The sequence below is a fragment of the Venustampulla echinocandica genome (genome assembly GCF_003357145.1).
Source record: "Venustampulla echinocandica strain BP 5553 chromosome Unknown scaffold_0, whole genome shotgun sequence".
Classification (NCBI taxonomy): Eukaryota; Fungi; Ascomycota; class Leotiomycetes; order Helotiales; family Pleuroascaceae; genus Venustampulla; species Venustampulla echinocandica.
The window spans coordinates 375,695-390,251 of NW_022474205.1; the positions used below are offsets into that span (position 1 = coordinate 375,695).

The following is a 14,557-nucleotide window of genomic DNA, read 5'->3' on the forward strand; positions in this document are numbered from 1 at the left end:
GAAGCTACTTGCGGGCCACACGCGTGACTTTATGGGGAAGGCAACAGATGTTCAGCAGTCGATATGGAACCGTTGATGAAATATCTGACCTGTAGCAATCTCACTCTATAGGCGGAAATGTCCAAGATGGTAGAAGAGGAGTACTTCAGTGGGATCCTCAGTAGCTTCGTGGAAGGGTGGAGCTATCTAAGCTTAACCTGACATTTCAGCGTGCGATCACAATAACCTAACCATCTAGGTCCGAATTATCTGTGAATCGATCGCTCTTCATTCTCAAGGATTGCAATGGGGTAGCAATAAGTCCAAGATAATCTTTCTCCATTACATCAAGCTTTATAATATCTCTCCATTTCTGTTTTCTTCTTTTGCCATAGATCTTGCAACTCTTGTGGAACTGGTTGGAGGTCATTTCCTGCTGTCCAAAGCTTTGCATGCACACTTGCTACTCCCCGTTTCACGTCATTCATATTTGGAAGTTGGATGTTCCATCCATAAAAGATCCTGCTCCATGGCATGTTGCCATGTTGTCGGTGCGCATAATTCAGCAAGTTCTGCTCCGGATATGTTGTGTCAAATCGGTCCGCCACCTTGAACAATGAGGTATAGTATCTGAACAGTTCTGCTGACGGGCCGAGAACAAAAAGTCCTGCATTAAAATATGACATTGGTATTGGTGGATATACATGCGTCGTATGCGTGACCTCGGCCGATGTGGCAAAGACGTATTGATCAGGAAGCTGCTCTTCATCAGGGCGGACTTCCGATTTATGTTGAGTCTTTTTTGGCTGTGCTGCTGGGTCTTCGAAAATCCCGTCTAGTGACTTGAGTAAAAATGTATCTGCATCCATGAATGCAACGCGATCATAATCCGTCAACTCAAAAACTCTCAATTTCGCCATCACATCGTGCCACCTTTCGTGTCCCGGGCTAGCCCAACTCGAATCAACTTTTTGTACTTGTACTATTATAGCGCCTTCTCTGGATAGTTGCTCACGTTTCCATGGAAGAACCCCTGGCGTGGTGAGGACAAGAAATGGAATCGAATGCCTAGTGCATGTGCTCTTATCATGCTGCAATTGGTAACTGAGGATTCGAACACTATTGAAGTACACATCGGAATCGGTGGCCGTGGAATTCACATTACTTTCCAGAAGCAGGGTGGCAAACGCTAGTCGAAGACCTTTCGTATGTATCCATTGTTTAGGAGCGAGCAACCAGGGACTTGAAAGAAGGATTGTAATAACGAGGGTTATTAGAACGAGTTTCGCTGGCCGAAGTGGCCCATGCAGAAACAGTGGCATTGGTGTTGGTATGATCGCGCGGAAAACCACGAGCGCCGGTGATACAGAAAATTGAGCAAAACCGCATAATGACAGAGTTGCACGATACTATCCCCGTGTGAGCACGGAAAGCGGGGTCTATCGCCGGGAGTACCTGAGTACGATTTAGTAATACTCTATCATACCTAGTGTGTGACTTATTCTGCAGTGTAACGGTGCCATCGCTGCTACAGTAGTACTACACGAATTTACCCCTGAATATAACCAGATGTTCCTTTGTATCCCACTTGACAAATTCTCTGCGCCTAAAATCATCTCGGATTCCGAGCCATTAGACGCCTATCTTCCGATACACTAATAGCGATGCCTAAATATCCAATAGTATTTATTATTCTATATTTGATTTATGTCATGTTGCCTCCTTCGATTCCTGCCGCTTCCACCTCTATGGATTGTTTATACGATCAGGTCTGATTTAATTCAACCAACGCGGGGCTGTATTACAGCCTTTTATAAATACAACAGTTGAGGTAGCCCTGAAACTCAAGGGTGTGTAGAATATCATTAATAACGCAGAACAAGGGCCAAGCGTAGGAGGAGAGCAAAACTATTTAAAATTTATTTACTTCGAGGACTCCACGAACATTTCCTCCCCGAACTGGTCAATGGATGGCAACAAATGAAAGAGAGATGCACAATTTTGATAATCAATTCCTTCGCATTTTTTAGATTAGTATAAAGAATATATGGAAGAATAGGAAATGGTCGCTGGTTTTGGCGTTGTGAGGACAGGACAAGCATTTCAAACGCAGTATGCTGGGTGCTGGGCACTTGGCGCAGCGCATTGGTTGAGAGCTAGACATCATTACTAGGATTCAACGTATCATACTCCGCATTTCTCGAGCAGTTATGGGGATTCGATTTATAGGTATTTAGAGGAATTAAATGTGGGGTCTTATTTAGTCCATTTGTTGGTGGTTGAGCGATTCCACTGCGTGACATTAGACTGGCGTAGTATCCAAACTTTACTTCTTACTAATTGGGCCTCATTATTATATTCTGTCCCAATAAAAACTATCAATTACTGGTATAATATCGAGATGTTGTTTCATGCTAAGGGCGGCCTTGGAGGTTCAGTGCGACACTTGTTTGTAGTACCGTAATGGCTGAATAAAAACAAAGGTTGTGGACGTTCGAGAGGGGGTAATATATCCATGCAAATGCAATCGATTGATAAATGCCTCCTGTAAATCTCAACTATTAATACCATTAGCAATATGAGATATTTCTCCCCCTAATATACCGCACTTCCCTAAGTCTAACATGTAGACTGATCGCGACCTTCACGATACTTAAGCGGAGGTGCAATGTATATAGAGGTGCTTGCAGCCCATTCGGGCATGATGATATTACTTAAGCTGAACCTCAACTTGCTATTAAATAACTAGCACTCATCTATTAAATTTGATCCAATAGTGCGTAGACGGCCATTGTACGGTAGACGCGTCATATGGCCGGAGATTAGTCGTTACGAATAGGGGGCGCGGTCACGTGTTAGGCCAATCACATGCCTGGCGTTTCTCCTCTGTTCTGTCCTATATAAATCAAAATAAGCGATTTTGGTATTAAGGAAGACAAGGGCGGCCACTTGGCTAAGTGGTTCTGGTCAAATTGTCTTCTGGAGAGGATCGATAGGGCAAAAGCGACAACAATGACAACATCAACAACAAAATCGACAAGAGATGTAGGCATACGACACCGGGCCGAACTCTTTTGCTTCCGGAGTATATAATAATATCTTTGCTTCTTTTTTCCTTGCCTTTGCTTGCGACTGGTTCTAAGGGAGCTCTTTTTTTTGCTTCGCGTATGGTACCTTATTGTGGGGCTGTTGTGAGGTTAGCGAGATAGCCGAAAGTTGAAGTTATTCGCAAAGCTGTATCATGACTGCGCACCCGATTTGCCTGTTTATCTATATGAATCATCAGCGTCTACTGCTATACCTTATAAGGCAAATGATTTCCTTTGTTATTTGCCGTTACATATCGAACAACATTGTTATTCCGAAATGGGGATGCACGTGCTCCAGGCAACGAGACTATCGAATATGGAGTGGTTTCGACTACACGGCTATCGAGGATATTTCCGCGCATCTTCCATTGCGAAATTCAAAGTACCAAAGGTAGTATTTCTTTAGTGCTTTATGCAGACACTTTAACTTGGGCTTCGCGATTAGTTGGTAAAGGATTTACCAACCTGTCAAGATACTTCTTGTTTCATAGAAACTCGATACAGAGAAAAGAATAACGAAAACATGACTCGTCTTGCCGAATGAACGGCTTCAAAGGTTGCGTTGCAGCTACTACCTGACACCGAATGAACCGGGACTTGAAAGGCTTCCATAAGTTTAAAGCGTGAAGGAGGATAAAAATAATTAGTGCCGATGAATGGAAGTATCTATTGTAACCATCATCGGTATGTACAATGCCGATTACTACCAGCAATACCAATTCGAGCAGTGGACCCAGCGAGCGTGCCATTCCCACGTATAGTGCGGGACCCCCCATGCGCCAAAATATCAATGCAAGCCGCTCAAGATAAACCATGCATTTCATTTCCCGCTCCTGATTAATAATGTTGCAAGTGCTTTGTGTAACGATCAAGTATTGTTGTTCCGTGGGGGAGGCACATCTCCATCTTGTATCCCAACGTTAGTATCACATTTTTCGGACTCAACAAGGACATATTCGGGTTCGGATCCATATTCACCTTCGCTAGTACCTGGCGTCGGCGGCAATGCTCCTGGCACCGGTGGGCCTGTGTATGATTCCTGCTTTCGATGTGAGGCTGGTCTTCCTTCGCCAGGTTGTTCCGTATGTTGCCCATCTGTGGCCTCACTGCCGAATTCAGTAGCAAGTGGACTGGTTTCGTGTTCTCCCTTTGGTGAGCTGGACGCAAAGGTGTCGCCAAGTGGGGTACGAACGCGAGGGCTGGATCGACCTGACGGTTTGGTTTTGGGGGAGGAGCCAGCGCCAGCGCCAGCGCCGAGAGCTTGTCGAGCCTTTAACCGCTCCTCTGTGGCCTTTAAACGTGCTTCGAGGGCTTCGAGTTCAGATGCTTGAGATGAGACCGCTTTCTTTCTATGTGGCAGCAATGTTGTTAGATTGAGGTAGTTAAGGGAGAAGAAATGAGGGGAGGACTAGTGGAGGGAACTGACTTCTCTGATACAACCGCGTCGAGGTCTGCTACGCTGTTATCGATCATAAAGAGATCGTTGAGGGCAAGGGAGAAAGACCGGGCCATGGTCCTGGTGAGAAGAGGTCAGCCAAATTGTACTGTTATGTTCTGGGTCCAGCCCCGGATACTGCAAGTTGAGTTGGCACATACGACTGTGGTCTGTTACTCGGCTTCCACTCGCGATCAAGCTCGTCGTCGGACATGGTGGCGCGGCGCGAGGATATGGATGAGGATGCGGAAGAATATATATTAGGATGGGGTCGGGGAAGGACGATGTCGCTGCCAATAGTAGGAGGGGAGGAAGGTATGGATGGGGCTGAAGCTGGGGATTTCTTTTCTCTTTATCCTCTCCGCAAATGCAAGAGATGCAGACACAGACGAAACTTGGGGTTTGGTTTCTGTCTTGGTCAAGGTAATTTGCTTGCGGAAAAGGGGCTTGAGGCTAGCTAGCTTGATCGGCGACGGAGAGATTGATGAATTGGCACGCAGGTACGGAGTACATTCGGTTTCAGCGGTGGGGTATATCTGTCGAAGGGCAGTGGATAGGGACGAGTATATATATACTTCACACTGCGACAAACATGAGGATATTATCACGGGTGCAGCATCATGGGATGCGGTGGAGTTGAAGCATGAATCTGCAATCTGATACTCCGTCAGGGCTCACGGGCGCACCCGGGGCGCCGCTTTTATTAAAGTACGGAGGTACAGTGGGGTGGGACCACACCACCTGACCTTCACCTTGTCATGCTGTCGCCCTGCACGTGACCACAAGACATTATTCCCCAGTATTATTCTTATTCTTATAATTATTATTAAAAGGAGGATTATAGTAGTAAACGGTAGATAGCAAGTTTGCATTAGGAAACCGCGTCAAGACACCTGCACAGACTTGCCGCCGCTTTCAGGGGGCATAATAGTCGTCTCCTTCCCACGGCTCGCTTATTTGCTTTTCTTCCCTTCATTTCATTCCTCGAGCACTGCAAACAGCAATTTCTTACAAGAATGCTATTTGTTTTCAGCATGCTCCATCTTGGAATTACACGGCCACAGCACAGCGGATTGGAATACCGTGACGTAGGGGATAGCCAACGTCGTGACGTCCTCGTTTGTCATAAGCGGCGCCTTTTATCAGCAAAGAGGTTCGTGATTAGGAGCACATGATCGCGCTGATATCCGTCTACGCTCAACGTACGTCGAAGTGATGTCAGCTATTGTCATTTCATGCTAATATGTTATAGAACAAATATAGTTGGGGGACATCCTATGGAGCGGGCTCTAAATGAAAAGTTCAAAACCTAATAAAATGCAACTCAGTACGCAGAAACATGAGATTATCGATGAGGAAGTGTCAATCAATTGCGAGAATTGAATCGTAAATAGCACTAGGGCGCTCATCGATCACGCCGGTGTTTGTAGTATCGCCTGACGCTCATATTCGGATCCTATCCCTTGGTGAAATAGCTCGCTGATACAGCTTGGGCCGCTCATCAGCCGACACTGCCGAATATTGCGGTATATCGCGCTATCAGATATTCTGCTAAACTGTGAAAATTGGGAGTCTTTTTGTGAAACCATGAGAATGGTATTAGCAGGTGGCCATCTCGGACCTGGACGCCTGTGCCTGCCACTCTCGCTCTGCTTCGTCATAATAGAACGTGCAAGCGCCATTTTAGAGCCCCAATCTATAATATTCGCGCGCATCTCAACATCTACCACATACTCTACTCCCTCGCCTCCGGATTCAACACCCAAAAGTCCGCCTCATACCCCTTCCGTGGGCTAACATCCAACCACAAATCAGTACTCGGCAAATCCACCGCCGCAGCAATCGTATGCCCATGCGCACCGGGGAACTTCCACTCGCCTCTATTATGGACAGGAGTGCAATCGTTTCCCATAATAAAAAGCGCCAATCCGCCCAACATCTGGCTCATCGCTTGATGCCTGCCAGCACACAGACTGGCACCACCACCGAATGGCCGGAATGCACCACGCGCGGCTTTGGCCTCCGCAGATCGCGGGTCGGCGAGGAAGCGTTTGGGGTTGAACTCATTGACTGTGGGACCCCAGTATTCGGGGTTGGAATGGATGACGTTGTTGGGTAGTTCCATAATAGTGCCTTTTTTGAGGAGGTATTGGTCCTTGAGGGTGGTGGTTTCCGTCACGAAACGTGAAGAGATACCGCATGTGCGGTGGCGGAACGTCTCGTTGATAGTAGCTGTGAGGAGCGGTGCGCTGTTCTTCAAGTCGACGTTCTTGATTGTCCATATGCGGCTGCCATCAGCCTTCTTCGCCAGTGTAGCGATCTTGCTGATCTCCTCGCGCAGAGAGGCGAGTAGGTCGGCGTCGCGGTAAACATAATATGTGGCCCAGAAGATTGTTGGGACGGTGTTGGTCAGGATGCCGATAATCATAGTGACTTCGAGCTTGCCAATATCAAGATCAGAGCAGCCGCGCTCGGCGGCATGTCGATGACGGATCTTGACAAGCTCAGATCCCTTCAAGTGTCCGCTATTCTCGAAGTATTTGGCGAAGCCTGCCCAGGCATTTGCTCGACCACTATCACCGGTTGGGCAGGTCAGGCTAGCTTTCGGAGTGATGAGGAGGTCGGAGATGTTATCATCAAACGCCCTGCATTAACTTTGTTAGTTACCGCGAACCCTACACGGTTACACATAATCGGGTCCACCAAGTGAAAGGTTTACACGCAAAACACAAAAATGCTAAACGCCAAAAACAAAGAAGAGAAAAAAATAGCTTTGTCAAAATGAACAGCCCAATATAAGGGTCGAACTTGCGGCTTATGATTTCGCAACTTTGAGATGAAAAGCACGCTCTACCAATTGGGCTAATCAGGCTTTGATATGCAGCGGAAGCACACTTTTGTTCTCGTCTTTTCCTTTCCAAGGCAGTGAATATGTGAATAGAGGCACTTACCAGAAACCAGCCTCAACCTTCGGATCCTTGAACGGATTCTCCGGCCCATAAATCCCATTCGTCGAGCTCATTCCAAACACATGACGGAACCAATACAGCAGGTTCATCCGCGTCGTTTCTCCATGCAGCTCCGCCATACTGTCATTCAAGTTATACGCCACCTGCGTCGTAACAGCCTCCAGCTTTGGTCCCGGCGCTAGCGTAGCATGAATGTCGACCATCACGGCGTTCATGTACCCGTCCATCTTGTCCGGACCCATGGTTCTATCCAGCACAGTTTTGGAACCGGCTTTGGAGAGGCCCGAGAGCTTGTCAATGACTAGCGCAGCGATGGGCGCGAATGCGATGGCTTTGGGTTGTTTGTCCACGTGCGAGAGAAGTTCGGGGGTGGTTACAATGGCGATACGGCCGCCGGGGACGGGGAGGAGGTAGATCGGAAGACCGCATTTCTTACTATGTAGGCAACTCAGTCAGGGCTCTTTCCTCCAAGCTTTATCCCCAATTTCAGGGGAGAGGAAAGGAATGAGGATTGGAAGTACTCACGCGATTCCAACGAAATGCCTCGACCCAAACCGATAGACATTAATCGCATGTCCAATGAGTGGAATTCTCGGTTTGATCAACTTTGGCTCCCTCTCATCCTGGGTATATACAAAGAGCAGCCTGTATAAAGCGAGCAGCACAACAATCGTAATCGATACTATAGCGCGATGCTCATGCAGTGTATCCCAGAGCTTCGTGCGGTCGAGGCTAAGCTCAAAGTTGTCGAGGCCCAGAGTGAAGGAATTCATGTTTACCAAGCCAACTTTTCTTGAAAGCTACAAACAAAAATGTCTTCGCAATCAGCTGTTTCATTAATATCAAGATACTAAATGGATAGAGCTTTATTTCCCCCCAACTAGCTAAAAGTGAGTAAGGTACAGACGGATGTATGTACTAGCGCGGCCCGACCCGAAGGGGAAAGTCCACCATTTGCAGCCCGCCAATCACACGCAGCTCGGCCCCATTGGGACACTGCCCGTTTGGGAAACCGAATCGGATGCGTAAGATTACTGTATAGTGACCGTTGTTCGGGGACGAGGAAGAATGGGAGTAAAGTAGGTTTGGAGAAGGAGAAATAGAATTAGCGCTGAGGAAATCTTTTGGTTCTTCCTGAAGTCGTTTGATCTAGTCGCTTGTGCCTGAAGAGCTATGGGTGAGGCAAACATGGAGTCCTATTATTCGGTGTCGACGTTGGCATTGTCTACTTGTATTGTTGTAAGTACTTCGTATTGCACTGCGTCATTTATATTTATATTGAGAATAAAGATTTCTAACTCGCGATTGCAATAGGTATTCTCTATTTTGCTGGTCGGGGCAATCCGCAGAGTCTACTTCCACCCACTTTCGCAGTTCCCTGGGCCTATACTCGCGGCAGTCTCAAATGTCCGTAACGCTCCAAAGAATGCGACTCGCTCAAAATCTCTCAATCACTTCATGCGATATGGATCACTGGAACACAATGAAAGAGAGAGCTGACAAGTCCATCCTCAGTTTCCATACTCCCGCTCCTACCTCTCCGGCCGCCAACCCTGGAACCTCCTCCGCCTGCACCAACGCTACGGACCTATAGTCCGCGTATCTCCCACCGAAGTCTCATTTTCCTCTTGCCAATCATGGACGGATATTTACTCCCCGCGTAAGGGCTCTGAATTCATCAAATCCCCCTTCTACGATGGCGGTAACTTCGCCGACCAGGCGCACTCGATTGTATCGGAGCGCGACCCAGAGAAACACGCGCAAATGAGGAAGTTTTTAAGTCGCGCATTTAGTGAGGGTAGTTTGAGGGAGCAGGAGGGTATTATTGGAGGGGTGATTGGGAGGTGGGCGGAACGGGTTGGGGAGGTAAGCAAGGAGGAAGGAGGTGTAGATTTAACTAGGTGGTTTAATTTGATGACTTTTGATATTATTGGGTTGCTAGCTTTTGGGCAGGATTTTGAGGGCGTGGAGAGTGGTATGTATATCTTTCACTACTTTACCTTAGTTGGTTCGTTATGAAGCAGCAAGTTCTTGCTTTTACTAACACCGGTACCAAGGCAAAACACACTTCTGGATTTCCGACGTACTAGGCAGCATGTCACAAGCCAGTCTATCCGATACATTGGGGCGCTTCCCATGGGCCGGAAAGATATACATGCTCCTCAGGCCGGGCTGGTTAAAGAGCCTGATGGTGGCCGCAGAAAGGCATCAGAGCTACACTATCAAAGTCACGAAACAGTACATCTCCACCCTCCGTGCATGTGCATACTAATTCCTACTCACCCACTTATTTGCAGACGCATCAACGAAAAGACAGACCGCAAAGACTTCATGTCCTACCTCCTTCGCGACCGCCTCCACGCAGATGGCACACACGTCTCAGACATCCAACTCGCAGCCCACGCCTCAGATTTCGTCATCGCCGGCTCCGAAACAACCGCTACTACCCTCGCCGTCTGTATTCACTACCTCCTTGCCAAACCATCCGCTCTTCAAACTCTTACCGACGAAATCCTAGACAAATTTGACAAGGAGGAAGATATTTGTGCAGCAAGCACCGGGGGTCTCAAATACTTACATGCAGTCTGTCTCGAGGCTCTAAGGATTTTCGCCCCCCTCCCCCTTGGCCTACCCCGCGTCGTACCCCAAGGCGGGGCTATCATCGACGGCTACCCCATCCCCGAAGGATTTATCGTTAGCACAAACCCCTACGCCGCATCCCTATCCCCGACAAACTTCACCAACCCTCAAGACTTCATCCCTGAGCGGTGGTTAGGCAAGAATGAAAAAGATGTGTTGGATGCGACGCGGCCGTTTAGCCTTGGGAGCAGGAGCTGCTTAGGACGCAGTCTGGCGTGGTTGGAGATGAATGTTGCGCTGAGTAGGTTGATTTGGAGGTATAGCATTGAGAGAGTTGGCAGGGAGGTCGACTGGGAGGGGGACAGTAGGATGCAATTGCTGTGGAAGAAGCCGGAGTTAAGAGTTAGGTTGACGCCGAGAGTTAGGGGGGAGAAGGCTTGATGGTGTGGGTGAGAGAAAGTAGAGGAGAGATCAAGTTGAAGTTGGTGGGTTAGGTACTTAGATTGAAAAGCTAAGTTTAAGATGTACAGGAATATTTTTTTAATTGACTAGAGATTTTCTGGAGTGGGTTAAAGATAACGCTAGTAGAAGGGTGTGGTTGTGTGAATAATTTGAACATGAAAAAAATGATAAGCTAATGCTGTAAAAAGCACAGCTTCTTATATTTTACAGCCTCGGGTAACGGGGCTATTAAATAGCAGTTAGAGTTACCAAACGTGGTAGCTAGCGGTGTTCGGAAGCATTGCGTAGATCTTTTACATTTTTCAGAGACATTTGTATAGGCAGATAAGCAGATCATATATTCCTAATGTTCGTTACTTTGTATACCCAAAACCACCTCTAAAGCGTACTAATTAAATGTAAGGCTGAAATATAACTCTCAAGATAGGACTCTACAATCCATCTAAATGCTCTACTGTAAATGTTTTAATCACGGTGCTAGGACGCCTTGCTAAGGTGTACTACTAGAGATCTATGCGTTACGTATCTTGCTTAGTGTGAGCCGTTGACGCCATTCGTAGCCGTCTTCTTGACGGCATATGTTCGTCTGAATTTGTCGTCAACATGCTCCAGATAGTACACCCCCTCGCTGATGGTAGCCAAGTCGCCGCTCGGCGTGTAGTTCTTCTGACCGTATGCTGCTTCGCGCAATTTGCAGGCCTGTTTGAGGAGGGTTAGTCAATTGCCTGCGAGGGACCGCAATGAGGAATAACATGAAGATCAGAAAACATTGTGGCATAAGAGAGAAAACCATACCTCTTCGTATTCCTGCGGGTTGGCGACATGTCTTGCCTCCATTCTCTTGACGATATTAATCTTCTCAATAATTCCGCTCACATCGCCCACTACCTGCAGCGTGAATAGAGTACTAGCAAGCCCGCTACCGTAGCTAAACATGCCAATCGTCTTGTTCTGTAGCTTGTCGGACCCAACGTGCGACAGAACGCTGATCAATGAGTAGTACAAACTGGCAGTGTACATATTTCCACAGCGGCTGGGTTCCTCAATGCATGCCGCGATGCGTGATGTGAAACGTTCCTTGCTGGCGCCAAGAAACGCTTTCTCGAGATCCTTGGACTTTAGTGACTCTTCGTAAGGCAGGTTTTGGAGTGATTCGGGGACGCTGCTGAAGGCTGCGTCAGACTTGTTGTTCAGGAAATCGTTGTAGAGCAGTCGGCCGTAGGATTTGCTGACGAGTTTGCAGTTGGGCGTATGGAAAGCCATGAAGTCGAAGATGTCGATCAGGCTTTGACGTTCCCGCTTCAAGACCGCGACGGCATCTGGGTTGCGCTCCTTAAACTTGGCGTCTGTGGCGACGCGATCTGCGTTGTCGCGCAGTTGCTTGTAGCAGCCATCAAGAGCTGAGAGATAGCATGAAACGGAAAGGTGGCCGTCGACCAATGGGTATTCGGACTTCATGTCGGGCTTGTAGAAGTCGTATGCATGGGTCATGTATGTCCCGCGAAGGGCAGGGACAGCAACAATCGGGGAATCAGGGCCGACGAGCATCGCAACACAACCAGCACCACCAGTAGGTCTAGCAGCAGCATCCTTGTAGATGGCAATATCGGAAGCAACAACAATGGCGTCGCGGCCATCCCACGAGCGAGATTCGACCCAATTGAAGGCATTGAGCAGAGCGTTAGTACCGCCATAGCAGGCGTTAACTGTGTCGGCACCTTCTAAGGCGTGGTTGTCACCGAACAGTTGTGTAAGAACGGACTTGACTGATTTGGCCTTGTCAATGGGTGATTCTGTTCCAACCTCGAGACGGCCGATAGACTGCGGGTCTATTGAGTACTTGCGGAGGAGCGATGAGACAGCGGTCAAGGCGAGAGAGCAGACATCTGCCAGACGTTAGGATGGGTTCTTTGAATTGAATCTGTATCCGTAGATTCTGGTCACGTAACTTGCCTTCCCGGTCGTTGCAGAAGTTCATGGACTTCAAACCAAGGCCAATGGTGTATTTACCAGCAGATACGCCCTGGTGAGCTTCAAACTGGGACTGATCCAAGGTCTACGCGGGGTTAGAGAAGCTTTGAATCTCGAAAAAGGACGCGTAATGTATAATGTATACCTGGCTGGGAACGTAGATCTCAAGGGCCTTGATGCCCACGTTTTTGGGATATGCCATTGTTTGCTGCGGGTAAAGAAGCTGCAAAAATAAAACTGTGGGAACCTGACAAGAAAATATTGATCACTTACAAGTTACACCCGCGTTGTCTCGGAGACGGAGAGGTGCACTACAGAGGTACGAAGAACATGTACGTATACAGATCACGGTCGAGGCCGTATGGGGACAATCCGCGTTGGTGTTGGGTGGCGCAGCGATTGCGTCGCAGACTCCTTGTTGCAGCCCCCGGCATAAACATGCAGTTTATGCCGGCTTATGTCAGCTATCCGACTTATTAGGACAAACGCCCTACTTCGTACCTTAAGTTCCCTGTTGGCCGACTTCCCTCCTTTGGGAATCACCCCGTATACTCCAACTCCATTGCATCTCGGACTTTGCGGTCATGCTCTGTAGTAAGATGCCTAGGTATGTTCCTAGTATATCTATACCGCTGGAGAAGTAGACGGATGGCGGGCGCCGCTATCACAACCGTCGCACCAGCGATGCCATGGCTGTTTTGAACGGCAACACCGCTACGATGCCTTCCACTTGGGTCCCTGCTGCACATCCTTCAGTTGATTCTATTAGCGATCAAGTCGATGGCTGGTTTCTCCAGCATTGGCCGTTCCTAGGCCTAAAAGCGAGGAAGAAGTTTGTGGCCGCAGGTTTCTCTCGCGTCACGTGCCTTTACTTCCCTCTTGCACGAGACGATCGCATTGCATTTGCTTGCAAGCTTCTCACTATTTTGTTCCTGATCGATGGTGAGTTGAGAAGCACCGTGTTATATCATGATCGTGGCTAATGGCCGTCCTGTAGATATTCTCGAGGACATGTCCTTCGATGACGGCAAAGCATACAACGAGAGGTTAATGCCGATCGCTAGGGGTGATGTAAAGCCAGACCGTAAGTTCCCAGTCCGGGTTTCACCCTCTCAAAGTCCAAGTCCAATGTCTGACCTTCCCAGCCTCCATCCCCGTAGAATGGATGTTCGACGACATCTGGGCCGGCATGCGCGCCCAGGACATTGCCCTCGCCAACAACGTCCTCGAGCCCTGCTTCGTCTTCATGCGCGCCCAAACTGATAAATCCCGCAAATCCATCAATGAGTTCGGCGACTACATGAACTACCGCGAGCGAGATGTGGGCAGCGCCCTCCTCTACTCCCTCATGCGATTCGCTATGGGTCTGCACCTCGAGCCCGAGAAGCTCGCGCCCGAGGAGCTCCAGACAATGAAGCAAGTCGAACAAAACTGCGCCAAGCACCTCGCCATCGTTAACGACATCTACAGCTGGGAGAAAGAACTTGCCCAAAGCGAAAAGTCGGTTCAGGAGGGCTCAGTGCTGTGCTCTGCCGTCAAGGTGATGGCGGACAATGCCGGCCTGAGCGTGGATGCTGCGAAGCGAGTGTTGTGGAGTATGGTGCGCGAGTGGGAGAACAAGCATGAGATGCTGTGTGCGAAATCGTATGTGCAGGATCCCGATGACCCAAAGAGCTTGTATCTGCAGGGGCTGAAGTATCAAATGTGCGGCAATGAGCTGTGGAGTCGGACGACCCCGAGGTACTTGGTGGTGGATTAGATGGTGGTCGACTGAGACTCTTCCAATAGCGGAATGAAATTCTAGTGATGGATAGTCTTTTTTGATTATTCGGGGGCGTTAAACGGGGTGACAGCAATGCCAATAGAGGTGTATTTTTGGGACCGATTAGACCAGCCTTGCAAAACACAACATCGTATTTACGTGCCATGAGTCCTAGATTTCCACAGACATTCAGGTTCCATCGAAACCTCCCCATGAGGTATTTTCCAGATTCGACAAGTTCCGAGAACCTATTCCTGGCTTACATATAAGCACCCCTCGCCTCCTTCGTTACCTCCTTAAGCTTCACCCT

General features: G+C 48.4%; 6 protein-coding genes across 6 annotated transcripts; 2 read left to right on the forward strand and 4 right to left on the reverse strand.

Annotated features, from left to right (window-relative positions):
- Positions 1-326: 326 nt before the first annotated feature.
- On the reverse strand, positions 327-1,301 carry BP5553_00105 (Nucleotide-diphospho-sugar transferase; the record flags this gene model as incomplete). Its single annotated transcript, XM_032008728.1, has 1 exon — positions 327-1,301. The coding sequence occupies one exon, from the start codon at positions 1,299-1,301 to the stop codon at positions 327-329; it is 975 nt and encodes a 324-aa protein (XP_031872782.1).
- Positions 1,302-3,936: 2,635 nt separating this feature from the next.
- On the reverse strand, positions 3,937-4,717 carry BP5553_00106 (Uncharacterized protein; the record flags this gene model as incomplete). The annotated part of the gene is made up of 3 exons (XM_032008729.1): positions 3,937-4,417; positions 4,495-4,584; positions 4,665-4,717. 3 exons carry the CDS (start codon positions 4,715-4,717, stop codon positions 3,937-3,939), a joined length of 624 nt encoding a protein of 207 aa, XP_031872783.1.
- A 1,521-nt stretch (positions 4,718-6,238) lies between these two features.
- On the reverse strand, positions 6,239-8,245 carry BP5553_00107 (Uncharacterized protein; the record flags this gene model as incomplete). Its single annotated transcript, XM_032008730.1, has 3 exons — positions 6,239-7,148; positions 7,455-7,907; positions 7,998-8,245. The coding sequence occupies 3 exons, from the start codon at positions 8,243-8,245 to the stop codon at positions 6,239-6,241; spliced, it is 1,611 nt and encodes a 536-aa protein (XP_031872784.1).
- Positions 8,246-8,660: 415 nt separating this feature from the next.
- BP5553_00108 (Uncharacterized protein) lies at positions 8,661-10,493 on the forward strand (the record flags this gene model as incomplete). The annotated part of the gene is made up of 5 exons (XM_032008731.1): positions 8,661-8,711; positions 8,787-8,879; positions 8,988-9,447; positions 9,530-9,710; positions 9,770-10,493. 5 exons carry the CDS (start codon positions 8,661-8,663, stop codon positions 10,491-10,493), a joined length of 1,509 nt encoding a protein of 502 aa, XP_031872785.1.
- Positions 10,494-11,045: 552 nt separating this feature from the next.
- Positions 11,046-12,687, reverse strand: BP5553_00109 (Uncharacterized protein; the record flags this gene model as incomplete). The annotated part of the gene is made up of 4 exons (XM_032008732.1): positions 11,046-11,213; positions 11,310-12,400; positions 12,459-12,570; positions 12,631-12,687. 4 exons carry the CDS (start codon positions 12,685-12,687, stop codon positions 11,046-11,048), a joined length of 1,428 nt encoding a protein of 475 aa, XP_031872786.1.
- Positions 12,688-13,174: 487 nt separating this feature from the next.
- BP5553_00110 (Aristolochene synthase) lies at positions 13,175-14,244 on the forward strand (the record flags this gene model as incomplete). The annotated part of the gene is made up of 3 exons (XM_032008733.1): positions 13,175-13,427; positions 13,483-13,569; positions 13,631-14,244. 3 exons carry the CDS (start codon positions 13,175-13,177, stop codon positions 14,242-14,244), a joined length of 954 nt encoding a protein of 317 aa, XP_031872787.1.
- Between the last annotated feature and the right edge of the window lie 313 nt (positions 14,245-14,557).